The sequence below is a fragment of the Hemiscyllium ocellatum genome, chromosome 11 (genome assembly GCF_020745735.1).
Source record: "Hemiscyllium ocellatum isolate sHemOce1 chromosome 11, sHemOce1.pat.X.cur, whole genome shotgun sequence".
In the NCBI taxonomy this organism is placed as follows: domain Eukaryota; kingdom Metazoa; phylum Chordata; class Chondrichthyes; order Orectolobiformes; family Hemiscylliidae; genus Hemiscyllium; species Hemiscyllium ocellatum.
The window spans coordinates 927,436-947,408 of NC_083411.1; the positions used below are offsets into that span (position 1 = coordinate 927,436).

The window sequence follows — 19,973 nt, forward strand, 5'->3', positions numbered from 1 at the left end:
GCCTCTTAAGTATACTCCTACTGCCATTATACTCTTCTCCGGGTTGACTCGATCCTTGCTGTCTATACCTGACATATACTTTCTTCTTTTTCTTAACTAAAACCTCAAATTCTCTAGTTATCCAGCATTCCCTACACATAGATAAGAGTTACAGGGAAGTAGTTACTCCTAGGCACAAAGAAAGCTGGGTGACTGTTCAAAGGGGGGAAAAACAGTCAGTGGAGGGATCCCCTGTGGTCATTCCCCTGAAAAACATGTATACCGTTTTGGATACTGTTGAAGGGGATGACTTACCAGGGGTATGCAGTGGGGCCCAGGTCTCTGGCACAGAGCCTATCCCTGTTGCACAGAAGGGAAGGAGGGAAAGGAGGGAGAGTGTTAGTCATTGGGAGGCTTAGATAGAAGGTTTGTTGGGAGCGACACCACCTTAATTAGCTTAAATCCTTTTAAGCAGCTCTAGCAAATCTCCCTACCAGTATATTAGTTCCCTTCCAATTCAGGTGCAATCCTCCCTTCCTTATATAGGTCACTTCTACCCCAGAAGAGATTGCAATGGTCCAAAAATGTGAACTCTTCTCCCCTGCACCAACTCCTCAGCCACGCACTCCTCTGCTCTATCCTCCTATTCCTACCTCACTAGCTCGTAGCACTGTGTGTAATCCAGGTTCTCTCGAGGACTACCTTTTTAAATTCCTGCCTTATTTCCTATATTCTCCCTTCAGAATCTCATCCTTTTTCCTTCCTATGTTGAGTGCCAATGTGTCCCTGCTGGTCCCACTCCCCTTTGAGAATATTCCGCACTGTCTTAGAGATATCCTTAACCCGGGCATCAGGGAGGCAACACACCAGTCTGATTTCACGCTTGCTGGCCACAGAAACATCTGTGTGTGCCTCTGACTAGAGAGTCCCCTGTCACCATCGATTACTTGGAACCTGACCTATCCCTTGTTTATTAGAGCCAGTACTTGGTACCAGAAACTTGACTGTTCATGCTACATTCCCCTGAGAGTCCGTCACCTGCTACATTTTCAAAAACTGCATACTTGTTTGAGATGGGAGACTCCTGAGCTACCTGTCTCTCTTTCCTACCTTTCCTGGCGGTAACCCATCTACCTGACTGTATCTACAGTTTTTTTTCCTTCCAGTAACTGCCATCCATCACATCCCCAACTCCTGTAAATTTCTTAATGCCTAACTGCCGTTCCAACTGATCTGTGTGATCCAATAGGATTCGCAACCAAAAACACTTACTGCAGACATCATTATCAGTAACATGGAAATTTTCCCTAATCTTCCACTCTCTGCTCCTGTGCTGTGAGCTCTCCCACACAGGTTCCTAAAGTCATCTATGGATTTTGCTCTTTGTTAATTTTTCTTAGATGCACTCCGATGTCCAGAAATACTTGAACTCAAACAGCAAAGGCACGAACTGTGCTGATTGTTCAGGCAAGAGAAAGGGTACTTGAGTAGTTCTGTCGATTGAGCATCTTTAAACTTATTTGAACTGGAGTGGCTTGCCCTGCCAGTTGAGGTGGCAGTTCAGAGTCAGTCACATTATTGTGGATTTGGCATGTTGGCCAGACCAGAAACAAATAGCAGATTTCATTCTCATTACTTCAGTTAGGGCAACAGATCTGTTTTTGCAACAACTAATGATAGGTTCATGGTCACCATTACTGAGGATATCTCTCACTTCTAGATTTATGCATTGATTTAAGTTCAACCCACTGCCAGAGAGGGATTTGAACTCGTGTCTCCAGAGCATTAATTAGCCTTTGCGCATTAATTAGCTTGTGCTTCTGGATTGCTAGTCCAATGAAATATGCTAGCATTTCTTCATGTATTTTGGACTTGTTGCCAAGAAAATGCAATTTTAAAATTGCTTTATCTTTAAAACTAGGATGTTAAGCCTCAGACTTATAGGAATGCCTATGATATTCCTCGCCGGAGCTTGTTAGACCAACTAACAAGAATGAGATCAAATCTGCTGAAAACAACCCAGAAACTGATCCGTGGGCAGGATGAAGGTAAGTTGAATGAGATTGGTATAACGCTGCAAATGCATGGCAGCAGATATATTCAATTTTCCATATCAGCTAATGGCAAAGAAAACGTTTGATGATCATCTTGTGCTGGAGATGTGAAGGATAAGAAGCCAAACTTGTCACAATTTCTGTGAATGAGGGCATCTCTGACCATTCGTTCATTTCTGGAATGTGGACTTTGCTGAGCCACCATTTAATACTCACCCCTAGTTGACCTTGAAAAGATCCATTTGGTATTGGTACACCTCATTCTCTAATGCAAGCTTACCTCTTACTCCACTTTTGCCTTCGAGACATTTTAGCAATTTGACACAACTGAGTGGCTCACTGGGCAGTTAAGTGCCAACCATCTCATTGTTGTGGGTATGGAGTTACGTGTCGGTAAAGCAGGGTAGGGTAGTGGATTTCTACCCATAAAGACTGAATAAACTAGATTGGTTTTTACAACAATTAGCAGTGCTTTCATGGTCATCATCAGAATTTTAATTCCAGATTTTTAAAAAAATTTCAAGTTTTTTATGAAACGTGCACACACACCCCATGCACACACTTGTAAATATGCTAAATATGCTTATATGCTTACACACACATCTCATCATCTCCAGTGCTGTTCTAATAAAATTCCCAAGTCCTAAAAATGAATGAATTATTTAAAGTAATTAGGTTGTTATTTTACTTAGAAGTATCAAAAGTATTAATATTAAATAAAAACAAAGAATGCTGGAAAAACTCAGCAGTTCTGGCAGCACCTGTGGAGAGAAAGCACAGTTCATGTCTCGAGTCTTGTGCAACTCTTCTTCAGAACTGAGGAGTTTTGGAGGCAGAGGAGGAGCAAGATGCAGGTGGTGAAGAGGCCCAGTATTTGTACACGGTCTCTATAGCATCTGCCCTCTTGCTGTGCCTCTGTCAAAAGTATAAAAACAAACCTGTTTCCATCACTTTTCAGTTCTGAAGAAGACTCATGCTGTACTTGAAACATTAGCTATGTCTCTCTGTCCATCGATGCTGCCAAACTTGCTGAATTTCTCCAGTGCTCTGCGTTTGTTTCAACTTTTGCTCTTATCAAATGTTTATCCATGCAACTACCAGACATGTGAAGTGATAAGTGCACAACATAGATCTGTTGGAGCTAATGCCCAGCTTTCCTTTCATTGCAGATTATCTGCACAGTATTCCTGTGGCACAGATGGGTAACTATCAAGAATACCTGAAACTTATGCCATCGCCTCTTCGTGAGATTGATCCAGACCAACCCAAACGGCTCCATACGTTTGGCAATCCCTTCAAGCAGGACAAGAAAGTAGGTAGCTGGCAGCATTGTAACAGCAGGATACTTGGCAATTTGAGCTTTTGTCAGTGTTAGATGGTACACGTGACGGGCAACCTTGTACGCATGAAATTGGATTTCAAACTATAGTGCAGTGATCTCATATAGTGTGTTTAAGCCTGAGTGGGCATTGAACATGTAACTGGTGAGAAATGTTGATCATGAACCGTTGTTGCAGACACTGGTGTAGTCTGCAATGGGTGTGTGTACCTATCAAATATTAACTGGTTTTGACTGGCAGCAACATTTTAGTAACCTGTCTAGGACAACATACAATTACACTGCACCATTAACATCACAGGTATTTCAAGATGACCTATAAAACCGAGCAAGTATTAGAAATGGTGAGCAAATGCATGGGCCATAATAGGAGTAGGCAGTTGGTGTTGAAGACTGGAGCACAAATTCGATGGATTGGAAACCGCTCCATTGGGTTGGTGAACTGGAAGGAAGGATTGGGTGGGGACTGTATAGAATTCAGAATGGAAGAGCAGTGAGTATAAATGGGTTTGCAGGCTGAAATGTTTAAATTTTACATTTAAAACAGATGCAGTTCATTTTTTTTCTACTTTGTATCAAGCTCGAGCTGCCCTGCCTTTTCAGAATGCAGTCGCTGACACTTTGGCCTCTGATGACTGCCTGCAGAATAGCACAATGCAGCAGAATGGGCAGAAACCAAACTGACTACTTATCATTTTGATACGGGGATTTGAACACCTTTGATCAGAGTTGTTTCAGTGCAGAAGGAGATCAGTAGCTCCAGTATATCTGCACTGGCTCTTCAAATGAGCATCATTACTACTGCCAGCTCTTGTTTTTTTTTCTCCCCAACCCCCTCCGCACCATTTATACCTAAATAGTTATCCAGTGTCCTCTTGAAAGTCTGAATTGAATCTGCCTCCACTGTTTTCAGACAGGGCAGTGCAGTCCATACCCTAATTATTTGCTGAGTGAAACATTTTTTCCTTTTATCACCCTTGTTTCTTTTGCATATCACTTTAAAGCTGTGACCTCATGTTCCTTCCTTTTACAAACAGGAACAACTTCTTCCCTATCTACTCTGTCCAGATGCTCATGATTTTGAAAACCTCTATCACCTCTCTGAGCCACCTTCTGCCCAAGGAGGACAGCTCCTAATTTAATCTATCCTCATCACTGAAGTTTCCATCTTTCTTGTAATGTGCCGACAACTGTACATAACTTTCCAGCTGAGATCTGACAGGTTAAAAAAAAACCAAAAACCCAAGGATGCTGGAAATTAGAAACAAAATATGACGACTATCTAGTACAATGTCAATGCCACCTCTATTTATACTCCTTATGCTTTATTAACTACTCTCTCCACCTCTCCTGTCATCTTCAATAATCTGTGAATGTATATGCCCAGGTCCCTTTTCTTCTGCATCCCCTTTAGAATTATATCCTCATTTTCTATTGTCTGTCAGTGTTCTTCCTTTCAAAATGCGTTACTTCAAACTTCTCTGCACCTGCCAGAAACCTGTCCGCTTCCTCATGTCAGTGGCCTTTTGGAGTTACACATGTCCTTTTCACAGTTTACAATTCTCCCAAGATTCGAGTTATAATGCTTCATTTGTGTTTGTTTTTGTATAATCAGGGAATGATGATAGATGAGGCGGATGAGTTTGTGGCAGGACCACAGAACAAGGTGAAACGGCCTGGCGAATGCAATACACCTGGATCACTGAAGAGAAGGCGTAGTATGTCACCATTACTACGGCGACCTCAGACTCCACCTATCATCAATCACACTGGAGGAAAGGGGCCTCCTTCATGTCCAAGTCCAGGAACTCAACCCCAACCCAATATTGTAAAGCATGCCACAGTCCATAAAGGTAAAGATGCTGCCATCATTACAGCATTATGGTTACACCATTAATGTCTTTGAATCTCACAGACCATGAGATTTTACATGCGAGTGATGGAGATACTGAATGTTTGGTATTGCATCTACAAATATCCAATCACTCCACCACCAGTGCTCAGTAGCAGTATCTTGGTATCTACAGCATGCACTGCAGAAATTCACCAAGGCTATGTATTGCACATTCCAAACTTGCAGCCACTTTTACCAAGAAGGAATAGGTAGCAAACACATGGTAACATCACCACCTGCAAGTTCCCTTCCAAGCCACTCACCATCCAGACATGCTGGGTCCTGAATTCCTTCAGTATTGCTGGGTCAAAATCCTGGAATTCCCTTCCTAATGCCATTGTGGGTCAACCCACAGCACAGGGACTGCAGATATTCAAGAAAGCAGCTCACCCTCACCTTCTCAAGGGCAACTAGGAATGGGCAATAAATATTGCCCAGTCAGTGAAGCCCATGACCCATAGTGAATAAATGAATATAAAATGACTAGATTGGTATGATCCCATGTGTCTGCTGCCCTTGACTGTCTACATGGAAGTGGTCATGGGATTGGATGGTGCTGTCGTAGGTTCTTTTGTGAATTTCTGTAGAGCATCCTGTAGATAGTAAATACTGCTACTACTGAGCATTGGTGCTGGAAGGAGTGGATGCTGGTGGATGTGGTGCCAATCAAGTGGGCTGCTTTATCCTGGAGAGTGTCAAGCTGCTTGAATGTTGTTTGAGCTGCACCAAACTAGGAGTGGAGAGTATTCCATCACACACTTCCGTTGTGTCTTGAAGATGATGGATAGGCTTTGAGTCAGGAGCTGAGTTACTCTCTTCAGTACTCCTTGCCTCTGACCTGCTTTTGCAGTCACTGTGTTTATATGGTGAATCCAGTTACGTTTCTGGCCATTGGTAACCGCCAGGAGGTTGATAGTGGGGGGATTCAGTGATGATCACACCATTGAGTGTCAAAGTGCAGTGGTTAGATTTGTTTCTTAGTGGAGATGGTTATTGCCTTGCATTTGTGTGCTGTGAATGTTACTTGTCAGCCCAAGCTGAATATTGTCCAGGTCTTGTTGCATTTCAACATTGTCTGCTTCAGTATCTGAGGAGTTGTGAATGATGCTGCATGTTATGAAACATTAGCAAACATCGCTATTTATGATCTTAGGGTGGAGGGAAGGTCACAAGTGATGAAGCAGCTGAAGATGGTTGGGCCTAGGACACTACCCTGAGGAACTCCTGCAGAGATGTCCTGAAGCCGAGAGGACTTGACATTCTTCTTCCTATGTGCCAGGAATGACTCCTACCTGTGGAGAACTTGCCCCTGATTCCCATTGTTTCTAGTTTTCCTTGGGTTCTTTGCTGATACACTCAGTTGAAAGTAGCCTTGATGGCAAGGGCTGTCACTCTCTGCTCAGCTCTTTTCAGCTGTTTTTCATGCTTGAACCAAAGCAGTAATGAGGTCTGAGTGGCCCTGACAAAAACCAAACTGGACATCAGGAAGCAAGTTATTGCTGCTTGATAGCACTATTGATGAAACCTTCCATCACTTTCCTGATGATTGACAGTTGATTGATGATTGACAGTGGACTGATGGTAATTGGCTGTGTTGGATTTGTCCTGAGTTTTGTGTGCAGGAAATAGCTGGGCAAAATAGTGGGTGGCATGGTGGCACAGTGGTTAGCACTGCCTCTCAGCGCCAGAGACCTGGGTTCAATTCCCACCTCAGGCAACCATCTGTGTGGAGTTTGCTCATTCTCCCTGTGTCTCCGTGGGTTTCCTGCGGGCGCTCCGGTTTCCTCCCACAGTCCAAAAATGTGCAGGTTAGGTGAATCGGTCATGCTAAATTGCCCATAATGTTAGGTGAAGGGGTAAATGTAGAGGAATGGATCTGGGTGGGTTGTTCTTTGGAGGGTCGGTGTGGACTTGTTGAGCTGAAGGGCCTGTTTCTATCCTGTAAGTAATCTAAATCTAAATTTTCTACATTGGTGAGTAGATGGCAGTATTGTAGCTGGACTGGAACACCTTGGCTAGGGGAGCGACAAATTCTGCAACACAAGTCTTCTGTGCTGTTGCTGGAATGTTGTCAGGGCTCATAGCCTTTGCAGTAACCAGTGTCTCCAACCTATTCTTCTTGTCACATGGAGTTAATTAAATTGGCTGAAGACTGTGTTTTCTGTGATGCTCGGGACCACTGGAAGAATCCAAGATGGATCATCAACTGGATATTTATGGCTGAAGATTGCTGCAAATCTTTTGCACTGATATGCTGAAGCTTAGATCTGATCTGTTGGTTGTGGGATTGCTTAGCTCTGTCTTTCACTTGCTGCTCATGCTGTTTGGTAGCTTCACCAGGCTGAGACCTCCTTTTTAGGTGTATCTGGTGCTGCTCCATGCATTCCCTCCATTGATCCAGGGTTGATGCCCTGATTTGATGGAAATGATTGAGTGGGGGATATGCTGGTCCATGAGGTTGCAAATTCTGTAGCTGTTGATGGCCCATAGTGCTTCATGGATGCCTAGTCTTGGGTTGCAAGATCAGTTCAACGTCTGTCCCATTTATCATGGTTTGTTATCGCAAAACACACTGTAGTGTATTCTCAATGTGAAGGCAGGACTTCATTTCCAAAGCACTGTGCAGTGGGCAGTCTTACCAATCCAATCATGGACAGATGCGTCTACAATCACCAGATTGGTAAGGATATGGTCAACATTAGTAAAGCTGATTAATAGGTTTGTGTATTTATGGAGTGGTGCAGAGATCTAAAAGGTGAAGTGTTAACTAGGGTAAGGAAATGGCAGAGGAATGATCCTGCCTTGACCATTACAGTAACGTTGTGGTGAGTATACTTGGACAACACCTCCATCACAGAAGGTCAATGGGAAACAGCTGAAATGTTGAGGTTTTCTGTTCACGTGTTGAGTAAATTATTTCAGTTTGAGATAGAGAGGGTATAAATGGGGTGGGGTAGTTGCATTACTGATTAAGAATGTCAAGGCTGCACTAAGAAAGGGGCATCTTGTTGGCTCATCTAGTGAGGCCATATGGGTAGAAGTTAGGAATAAGAAAATTGCACATTGTGTTGGGGTTATACTATAGGGCCATGAGAGAGAGAGGAACAGATAGGCAGATTGTGGGAAGATGTAAAAACACCAGGAATGATGTGGTGCATAATATTAACTTCCCCATATTGACTGAGTCAGGGGCTTAGAGAGGGCAAAATTTGTTAGGTGCATCCCATGAAGATTTCTTGAAACAGCATATAGATAGTCCACCTGGGGAATGCGCCTGGCCCAGTGATCAAAGTTTCAGTGGGAAAGCCTTTTGGGAACAGTACGTTTTAAGATAGTTATGGAGAAGACTAAGACTGGTTCACGAGTGAAAGTGCTAAATTGGAGGAAGGCTAATTATAACCGTATTAGGCAGGAACTGGAGAAATTAGATTGGGGAGAACTGTTTGAGGGTAAATCTACATCTGATGCAGAGTCTTTTAAAGACCTATATTTAGGGAGGAACATGTTCCTGTGGGAATCCTGTGGGAATGAAAGAGGCAGCACGGTGGCTCAGTGGTTAGCACTGTTGCCTCACAACACCAGGAACCCGGGTTCGATTCCTGCCTCGGGCGACTGTCTGTGTGGAGTTTGCACATTCTCCCCGTGTCTGCGTGGGTTTCTTCCGGGTTCTCAGGTTCCCTCCCACAGTCCAAAGATGTGCAGGTCAGGTGAATTGGCCATGCTAAATTGCCCTTGGTGTTAGATGCATTAGTCAGGGGTATATATAGGGTAGGGGAATGGGTCTGGGTGGGTTACTGTTCAGAGGGTCGGTGTGGACTTGTTGGTCTGAAGGGCCTGTTTCCACGCTGTAGGGAATCTAATCTTTTTTAAAAATGGCAAAATTCGGGAGCCCTAGATGACAGGAGAATTTAAAAGATAAGTCAAAGATAAAAAGAAAGCATATGTAAAGTTTAGGAAACTGAAATCCAACAAGGCCTGTGTGGTGTAAAAAAAAAGCAGAAAAGACTTGAACAAGAAGATGGGAGTGCTCGGAGGAACCATGAAATATTCTTGGCAAGTAGGATTAAGGAGAATTCCAAGATGCTATATGCACATATTAGGAGCATAAGAGTAGATCCATTCAAGGACAACGGAGGCAATTTATGTGTGGACTTGTAAGATGTGGATGAGGTCCTTAATGAACGCTTGGCATCAATATTCACCAAAGAGAAGGACAAGGATGATACTAAGGTTGAGGAAGGGTCTGTTTATATTTTGAGGCATGTTGGTATTAAGAAGGGGGTGAGATTGGCCAAGTATTAAGGTAGAGAAGTCCCCAGTCCCCTGGGATCTAACCCCAGAGGGAGACAAGGCAGGAGATTGCTGGGTCCTTGACAGATATCTTTGTATCTTCTATAGCCACATGCAGGATCCTAGAGACTGCATGATAGCCAATATTGCTCCATTGTTTAAGAAGGGCAACAGGGAAAATCCAGGAAATTATAGACCAGTAAATTTTATGTCAGTGGTAGGGAAATTATTGGAGAAGATTTTTAACGACTGAATTTATTTGCATTTGGAGAAGAATGGTCTTATTTGGGATAGTCAGCATGGCTTTATGTGGGGGCAGGTCTTATCTCACAAACTTAATCGAGTACATTGAGGAAGTAACAAAGCTGATCTTTGAATGTGGAGTAGTGGAGTTTGTCTGCATGGACTTTACTAAAACATTTGAAATAATCCATCATGGTAGGCTGGCCCAGAAGATTAAGTCACATGGGATCCATGGTAAGTTGGATACAAAATTGGCTTGGCCATAGAAGACAGCTGGTAGCTGTGGAGGCGCATCTTTTTGATTGGAGGTCTGTGACCAGCGATATTCCACAAGGATCGGTGCTGGGACCTCTTGTCATATATATTATACAAATGATTTGGATGGAAGCTTAATGAGGTAGTGAATAATGAGGAAGGATATCAAAGAATACAGCAGGATACTGACTTGTTAGAAAGTGGAGAAATGGTTCATGGAGTTTAATCCGGACAGGAGTGAGATGCTATATTTTGAGGGTCAAATGAAGCAGCAAAGTATACAGTAAATGGCAGGATGCTTAGCATTGTTAGACAGAGGGTCCATAACTCCTTGAAAGTAGCAACCCAAATGGATGAGATGGTAAAGAAGTCAAATGATGTACTTGCTTCATCAATTTGGGCACTGAGTATAAAAGTTGACAAGTCATTTTGCAACTGTATAAAACTTCAGACAACGAATAGAGTTCTGTGTGCAGTTCTGGTCACCACACCACCAGAAGAATGTGGAGGCTTTGAAGAGGGTGCAAAAGCGATTCACAGGATGTTGCCTGGATTGGTGTGTATTAGCTATAAGTGAGTGCTGGACAGCTTGTTTTTGCAAGAGAGTCAGAGGCTGAAGGGACCTGATAGAAGTATATAAAATGGTGAGAGGCATGGACGGGGTGGATAGTCAGTCTTTTTCCCAGGATGAAAATGAAACATCAGGAGGCATAGGTTTCCGATGAGACGACAGAAGTTGAAAGGAGATTTACAAGTAAAGTTGTTAATACAGAGGGTGGTTGGTACCCGGAACATGCTGTCAGAGAAAGTGGTAGAAGCAGAGATGATAGCAGTATTTAAGAGGCACTTAGACACATACACACACACACACAGTCAGGGAATAGGGGGATATAGATCAAGTGCAGGCAGTTGGGTTTAGTTTAGAATGGAATCATGGTGAGCTGAAGGGGCCTGTTCCTTTTTTGTGTTATTTACTTTGTTATTGTTGTAGTAACTGCTGAAAATTTTTACTTTTATTTTTCTTTTCGCATTTAGATATGAATAGCATTCCATTGGTCGATGCGAGTGGAGAGAAGAGGATGGATGACTGGCAACCATCAGAGAGATTAGCTGAAGATGTTCCAGTAATGTCTCCAACAGAGGGACCTGCGTCAACATCCTCTTCTGCAATGGAAAACCTGTTGCCCAGTGACTTTCAGGCTGTCTCCGAGCTCAATCACGTGGCTGAGGACGTACTTGATCATAAGCTTGGGACAGATACGGTTATGAGAGACTCGGTGGAGAGCCCATCTGAGACTGATGATGAAACAGATGTGGCAGTAGAAAACAATCCAGGCTTATCCTTTGCCATGTCTGACAGATTGCAAGTTCACCCAGTGGTGGAGGGTAACAATGCTGAACTCAGGATTAGAGTCATGAAGGAGATTCGCAAACCTGGTCGAAGTAAGGGTCTTTCTTGTAGTCATTAGTAATGCTATAGGCAGATCTGTTCCAAAAGCTGTTGACTAGCATCACTTGCTTCTATTCATTCCAAGAGAGTTGTGATTGGAGTGAGGGAGAGATTTTAATAACAGAGCAGTACAGCACAGGACAGGTCCTTCCGTCCATGATGTTGTGCTGAGCATTTATCTTAATCTAAGATCAACCTAACCTACACACTCCTCAATTTACTGCTGTCCATGTGCTTGTCCAGCAGTCACTTAAATGTCCCTAATGTTTCTGACTAGGGGTTTAGATAGGGTTGACCATGAGAACCTTTTTCCACGTATGGAGTCAGTTATTACGAGGGGTCATAGCTTTAAATTAAGGGGTGGTAGGTATAGGACAGATGTTAGGGGTAAATTCTTTACTCAGCGAGTCGTGAGTTCATGGAATGCCCTGCCAGTAGCAGTGGTGGACTCTCCCTCTTTATGGGCAGTTAAACGGGCATTGGATAGACATATGGAGGATAGTGGGTTAGTGTAGGTTAGGTGGGCTTGGATCGGCGCAACATTGAGGGCCAAAGGGCCTGTACTGCGCTGTATTTTTCTATGTTCCATGTTCTATGACTCTACTGTCATTACTGGCAGTGTATTTCACACACCCACTACTCTGCATAAAGAACTACCTCTGACATCTTCACATACCTTCCTCCAGTCACCTTAAAATTATGACCCCTTGTTACCGTCATTTCTGCTCTGGGGAAAAGTCTCTGGCTATCTACTCCATGCCTCTCATTACTTTGTACACCTCTATCAAGTGATCCCTCTTCCTTCTCTCCAGTGCGAAAAGCTCGGCTCACTCAACCTTTCTTCATAAGACAAGCCCTCCAATCCAGGCAACATTCTGGTAAATGTCCTCTGCATCTTCTCTACAGTATCTACATCCTTCCTACAATGAGGCGTATTTATCCAGGTTGAACTCCATCTGCCACTTCTCAGCCCAGCTCTGCATCCTGTCAATGTCTTCTTGTAGCCTGCAACAGCCCTCGACACTATCTACAACACCCCGACCTTTGTGTCATCGGCAAACTTACTAACCCACCCTTCCACTTCTTCATCCAAGTCACTTATAAAAACTACAAACAGCAGAGGCCCAAGAACAGACCCCTGTAGGACCAATTGGTCACCGACCTCCAAGCGGAATACTTTCCATCCACTCACTACCTTCTTTTGGCCAGCCAATTCTGTATCCAGCCAGCCAAATCTCCCTGTATCCCATACCTCCTAACTTTCGTGGGGAACCTTATCAAATGCCTTACTGAAATCCGTATTCACCACATCCATTGCTTGACTTTGTCAACTAGGATAAATAGACAAAGTCTTTTCCCTGGGGTTGGGGAGTCCAGAACTAGAGAGCATAGGTTTAGGGTGAGAGGGGAAAGATATACGAGACCTAAGGGGCAACTTTTTCATGCAGAGGGTGGTACGTGTATGGAATGAGCTGCCAGAGGATGTGGTGGAGGCTGGTACAGTTGCAACATTTAAGAGGCATTTGGATGGGTATATGAATAGGAAAGGTTTGGAGGGATCTGGGCCGCATGCTGGCAGGTGGGACTAGATTGGGTTGGGATATTGGTTGGCCTGGATAGGTTGGACCCAATGTTCTGTTTCCATGCTGTACATCTCTATGACTATGACTCTATAACTTGTCTCGTCACATCCTCAAAGAACTCGATAAGACTTGAGGCATAATCAAACTGTTTTTCCAAATAGTCATTAATCCTATCTCTCCAAATCCTTTTAAGTACCACAGATGTAAGACTGACTGATCTGTAATTGTCAAGAATTTCCCTGTTCCCTTTCGAGAACAGAGGAACAACTTTCGCCACCCTCCAATCATCCGGTACTACTCCTGTGGAGAGTGAGGATCTAAAGATCATTGCAAGATGCTCATCAATCTCATTCCTCACTTCCCATAGTAACTTTGGATATATCTGGTCCAGTCCTGGGAGATTATTTATCTTGATGCTTCCCAGAATTTCTAGCACATCCACTTTCTTCATTTCAGTCTGGTTCAAGCCTATTAACCTGGTCCATGGTGTTCTTACTATCAACAAGGTACCCCCCTCTAGTGAATACTGAAGCAAAAAACTCATTTAGGGCCTCCCCTACTTCTTCAGACTCCAGGCACAAGTTCCCTCTACTATCCCTGATCGGCCCTACCCTCTCTCTGATCATTCTCTTAATCCTCATTTAAATGTAGAATGCTTTTATGTTTTCCCTAATCCTTCCTGTTAGAGAATGCAAGGGCAGTCAGTTCAAGCAGTTTATTCTGAAGCCACAATTATACCAAAGTAAATGTTAAGCTAACAGAATCAAAATAAGCATGAGAAATATGTTGGGGTTGCATTTATCAGACAAAAATAACAGAAATTATTTATATGTCTTTAGGGACCAGAGAGATGCTGTAACCGGTAGAGACTATTTCTGTCTGAATGTATTACACCCATGTCCCTGTGAACAAGGCCCTTCTAGAAACAGAGAGAGTCAGTGCAGGTGTAGTTGGCCATCTCTTTGACCAGCTCCACCATTCAATATGATGTTGGCTGGTTATCCAATTCTGTACACTATTCCTACTTTCTCCCCATACCTTTGTGAACCCTTTAGCCTGAAGTACAATATTTATCTCCTCCTGGAAAGTATTCAGTGTTGTGGCCTCAGCAGCATTCTGTGGCAGAGAATTCCACAGGCTCACCACTTTCTGGGTGAAGACACTTTTCCTCACCTCGGTTATCAATAGCCTACAGTATTTCCTTAAACTGTGCCCCCGAGTTCTGAACTCCCCAGTCATCAGGAATATCCTTCATGCGTTTACCCTGTCTAATCCTGTTAGAATTTCATAGGTTGCTATTAGATCCCCCCCTCTTTCTTCTAAACTCCAGTGAATACAGCCCTAACCAATCCAGTCTCTCTTCAAATGTCCATCCTGCCATTCCAGGATTCAGTCTGGTAAGCCTTCACTGCACTCTGACCACAGCCAGAACATCCTCCTTCAGATGTTAAGACCAAAACTGCACACAGTACTCCACAGTAGCATTCCTACAGTGTGGGAGCAGGCCATTTGGCCCATTGAGTCCCCATCAACATTCTGAAAGATACCCAACTCCAACCCACCCTCCTTCCCTATCACTGTAACTCTGCATTTCCCATGGCTAATCCACCTGCGCCTGCCCATTCCTGGACATTATGGGCAATTTAAGACCAGAAGACATAGGAGTGGAACTAAGGCCATTTGGCCCATCGAGTCCACTCCACCATTTAATCATGGCTGATGGGCATTTTCAACTCCACTTACCCGCACTCTCTCCGTATCCTTTAATTCCTTGCGAGATTAACAATTTATCAATCTCTGCCTTGAAAACATTTAAAGTCCCGGCCTCCACTGCGCTCCATTGCAGTGAATTCCACAGGCCCACCACCTCTGGCTGAAGAAATGTCTCCTCATTTCTGTTCTAAATTGACCCCCTCTAATTCTAAGGCTGTGCCCACAGGTCCTAGTCACAAATTCCTAGCGTCCACCTTTTCTAGCCATGCGTTATCTTGTAAGTTTCTATTAGATCTCCTATCAACCTTCTAAACTCTAATGAATACAATCCCAGGATCCTCAGCTGTTCATTCTGTTAGGCCTACCATTCCAGGAATCATCGGTGTGAATCTCCGCTGGACAATTTAGTATGGACAGTCCACCCACCCTGCACATCTTTCAACTCTCAATGCCCTATACAGTTGCATCAAGACATTCCTGATGCTGTACTGGAATCCCCTCGCTAGAAAGGCCAACTTTCTTCACCTGCTTAACTTTCAGCAGTTAGTGTATGAGACACCCAGGTCTCATTGCTCCTCCCCTTTCCCAGTCTGTGATCATTCAGATAAAAATCCATCTTCCTGTTTTTGGTGCCAAAATAGATAAAGTCACTTTTATCCACATAATACTTCATCTGCCATGCTTCTGCCCACTCACTCAACTTGTCCAAATCACGCCACAGCATCTCTGCTACATTCTCATAATTCACCCTTCCATCCACCTTTGTCATCTGCAAATTTGGAGATATTACGTTTAGTCCTTCATCTAAATTATTAATATCTAAATTAATTAATTAATTTAGGGTGGCACAGTGGTTAGCACTGCTGCCTCACAGCGTCAGAGACCCGGGTTCAATTCCCGCCTCAGGCAACTGGCTGTGTGGAGTTTGCACATTCTCCCCGTGTCTGCGTGGGTTTTTTCCGGGTGCTCCGGTTTCCTCCCACAGTCCAAAAATGCGCAGGTTAGGTGAATTGGCCATGCTAAATTGCCCGCAGTGTTTGGTGAAGGGGTAAGTGTAGGGGAATGGGTGGGTTGCGCTTTGGCGGGTTGGTGTGGATTTGTTGAGCTGAAGGGCCTGTTTCCACACTGTAAGTAATCTAATCTAATCTATTGTGAATAGCTGGGGTCCAAGCACTGATCCCTCCAGTATCCAACTAGTCACTGCCAATCACTCAGAAAGTGACCCATTTATTCTTACTCTTTACGTTCTGTGTGCACGCAATTCTCCGTTCCTTGTCAGTATTACACCCACACAGTGCTTTGATTTGTGTGATAATCTCTCATGTGGGATCTTATAAATTGCCTTCTGAAACTCCAGGTAAACTACATCTACTGATTTTCCCTTACAGCTCTACTCATGACATCCTTGAAAAATTCTACTAGCCTTGTCAGGCACAATTTCCCTTTTCTAAACCCATTCTGTCTATATTTTTCAGTGTCCTGTATAATTGGAGGGATTCTATGAGTTATAAAGCATATTCTCCCTACTTCTGTATTCCATTTTCTCACAACAAATGAAAACATTCTATTAGCTTTCCTAATTACTTGCTCTACCCCAAACTTTTTATGATTCATGGACGAGGTCACCCAGATCCTTCTGTATCTCCGACGTCTTCAGTCTCCAGTTATTCAGATAATATGCTTTTTATATTCTTCCTGCTAATATGGACAGTTTTACATTTTTGCTGTATCATGCTTCACTTGCAATATCTTTGCCCACTTAAGATAGTGACAAAAAGGACAAAATTAGATTATGTCCTTTCCACAACTTACTTTCTTCCCTATCTTTGTGTTGTCGGAAATTGAGTTACCATACCTTCTATCTATTCATCCAAGTCATTTGTGTAAATTATTCACAGTTGAGGTCCCAGTGTTGATCCCTTTAGCACACCATTTGTTACATTTTGCCAATCTGATCAAAGATCCATTTGCACCCACTCTTAGCTTGCTATCAGCCAGCTGATAGTTTGTCCATGTCAAAATGTTATCCCCCAGACCATAAGTTTTTGTTGTTTGAATGTTATGAAATGTCTTCTGGAAATCCAAGTACGATACATTCCCTGGTTTTCCTTTGTTCACAGTGCTAATACATCCTCAAATAACTTAATGTGGAGGAACCAGTGTTGGACTGGTGTACAAAGTTAAAAATCACACCACACCAGGTTATAGTCCAACAGGTTTATTTGGAAGCACTAGCTTTCAGAGCGCTGCTCCTTCATCAGGTGGCTGTGGAGTAGAACCATAAGACACAGAATTTAGAGCAAAAGATTACAGTGTCATGCAATTATATAATTAACAAACCTCGATCGAGGACTATAACCTGATGCTGTGTGATTTTTAACTTCAAATAACTTGATTAGACTGGTCAAACATGACTTCTCTTTCACACAAACATCCTGACTCTGCCTATTACCTTGAACTTAACTAAGTGTCTTGCGATAACTTTATTAACAAGAACTTCCAACATTTCCCCTTGACAGAAAATTGTGCTTATTGCACAGAGACTGATCTTAACAGGACAAAATAAACTTTGCAATAAATAACACCATAATCAAGTTGTTATTATTTCTGTATGATGTTAACCTTTGCATTCATGACCGCAATGCCTTTGGCTGAAATTGTGTTGAATTTTGTAGCGTTTTCTTTTCACGGAAAAACACATGCCTTCGCCATGTGAAGTTATTGACTGTCTTTCAATTTCAGATTATGACAGACTTTTCAGGTTACTGGAGGATATACAAGGACCTTTAGAAATTCAGAGGAATTTTATTCAGAATACTATCAAAGAAGCTGCCAGGTATGTGCTTATTTATCCTTGAGTCGCATTGACCTTAACAGTGATACTTGTAATTTAAAATACCAATTGGCCATCACTAGTGACTTGTAAAGAAACTTATTCTGCGTGAACTTCTGAGCAATACAATAAATAATGTAAATGTCAATTAGGGTGCTTAGCAAAGCTAATGACATTAATCCCATTGGATTATTGATATTAATTCATTCATAATTCATTGATAGTAATCCCAGTGTGGCACAAACTGAATTGTCTCATCTGTTGGAGTCAGCGTTAAAATTCAGCAAACCACAAATGTCTTCTGCAGGGAAGTGACATTGTAGAATAACAACCTTTAAAAAGGGACGAGAGTAAAGCAACCCCCTTTGCACACATACTGCAATGTCATTGGAACACTGATCACCACTTGAAGTAGATATGAAATGGGCAACAAACAGGGCTTTTGTTGTGATTAGTGTGGTGCTGGAAAAGCACAGCAGGTTGGGCAGCATCCAAGGAGCAGGCAAAAGCCCTTCATCAGGAATCATCAATTTTCCTTCCTGAAACGTCTATTTTCCTGCTCCTTGGATGCTGCCTGACCTGCTGTGCTTTTCTAGCACCACTCTAATCTAGACTCTAATCTCCAGCATCTGCAGTACCCATTTCAGCTCTTGTAGTGACGCCCACACACTAGAAGGTGAAGAGTATTGAAGAGTATACAATGGTGCTTGATGACTTTTTTCTGGGAAGGAACTCAACAGTGAAAATGCATGGAGCCACGGAGCAGATAGAGCACTGAAAGAGGCCATTTGGCCCATTGTTTCTGTGCTGGCTGTCCAAAGGAACACTGCACCTTCTGCCAGTTCCCTTCCTTCTCTTCATTAAAATTCTTCTTTTTGAGATAAGAATCCAATTTCTCTTGAATATCTTGATAAATCTGTCTCTACCACACAAACAGGCAGCCCCTTCCAGATTCTAATCACTTGCTGCATGAACAAGTTTCACCTCAAGTCCACATTGCTTTTGCCAATTATTTTGATTCTGTGCTGTTGTGTTCTCAGTCCTTCCACCAAAGTGAATATTTTTAGTGATAGTGATGTAAAGTCAGAATGTGGTGAGTTGAGAAACCACAAAAGGTAAAAAGACCCTGATAGGAGTTACGGACAGGCATCCTGACAGTAATCATGATGTGGGGAAGAATATAAATCGAGATAAGAAAGGCACGATTACAATAATCACAAGGGACTTCAACATGCAGGTAGACTGGAAAAATCAGATTGATGGCGGATGTCAAGAAAACAAATTCGTGGAATCTCTACGAAATGGGTTTTTTTTGGAACAACTTGTGGTAAATTCCACAAGAGAGAATTCTAGATTTAGTGATGTGTAATGAGATAGACTTGATTAAGGGGCTTATGGTAGAAGGAACCCCAGAGCAATGATCATAATATAATAGAATTCACCATGCAGTTTGAGAGGAATAAGATGTAATGATGTTACAATTGAGTAAAGGTAACTACAAAGACATGAGGGAAGAGCTGGGCAAAGTTTCTTGGAAGGGGAGCTTAGCAGGGAAGATGGTGGTGCAGCAATGGCAGGAATTTCTGGGAATAATCAAGGAGGCACAGCAGAAATTCATCAAGGAAGAAGAAACATATTAAGGGGAGGATGAGGCAATTATGGCTGACGCGGGAAGTCAGGGACAGCATAAAAACAAAAGAAAAAGCACACAATTGGGTGACAATTAGTGGGAAGCCAGAGGACTGGGTACCCTTTTAAAACCAGCAAAGGATAATTGAAAAAGCAATATGAGGGGAGAGGATGGAATAGAACATAGAACATTACAGAGCAGTGGCCCTCTATACTGCATTGACCTGTGAAACCAATTGAAGCCCATCTAATCTACACTATTCTATATTTATCCTTATATCTATCCAGTGACCATTTAAATACCTTTAAAGTTGGCGAGTCTACAACTGTTGCAGGCAGGCCATTCCCCACCCCTACTACTGAGTAAAGCTATCTCTGACATCTGTCCCATATCTATCACCCCTCAATTTAAAGCTATGTCCCCTCATGCTAACCATCGCCATCTGAGTAAAAAGGTTCTCACTGTCCACCCTATCTAACCCTCTGATTATCTTCTATGTCTCAATTAAGCCACCTCTCAAACTTCTTCTCTGATGAAAACAGACTCAAGTCCCTCAGCCTTTCCTCATAAGACCTTCCCTCCATACCAGGCAACATTCCAGTAAATCTCTGAACCCTTTCCAAAGCTTCCACGTACTTCCGATAATGTAGTGACTAGAACTATATGCAATACTTCAAGTGCGACCACATCAGAGTTTTGTACAGCTACAG

At 42.8% G+C, this 19,973-nt stretch overlaps 1 protein-coding gene across 3 annotated transcripts in view; it reads left to right on the plus strand.

Annotated features, from left to right (window-relative positions):
• The window catches only part of ints6l (integrator complex subunit 6 like), a 159,797-nt gene that overhangs the window by 130,731 nt on the left and 9,093 nt on the right, over nt 1-19,973 (plus strand). For all 3 annotated transcript variants that reach the window (XM_060832371.1, XM_060832372.1, XM_060832373.1), the window contains 5 exons: nt 1,901-2,027; nt 3,203-3,345; nt 4,988-5,225; nt 11,090-11,497; nt 17,543-17,636. In XM_060832371.1, coding sequence (XP_060688354.1) covers nt 1,901-2,027; nt 3,203-3,345; nt 4,988-5,225; nt 11,090-11,497; nt 17,543-17,636 — 1,010 coding nt within the window. The remainder of the gene's footprint in view (nt 1-1,900; nt 2,028-3,202; nt 3,346-4,987; nt 5,226-11,089; nt 11,498-17,542; nt 17,637-19,973) is intronic.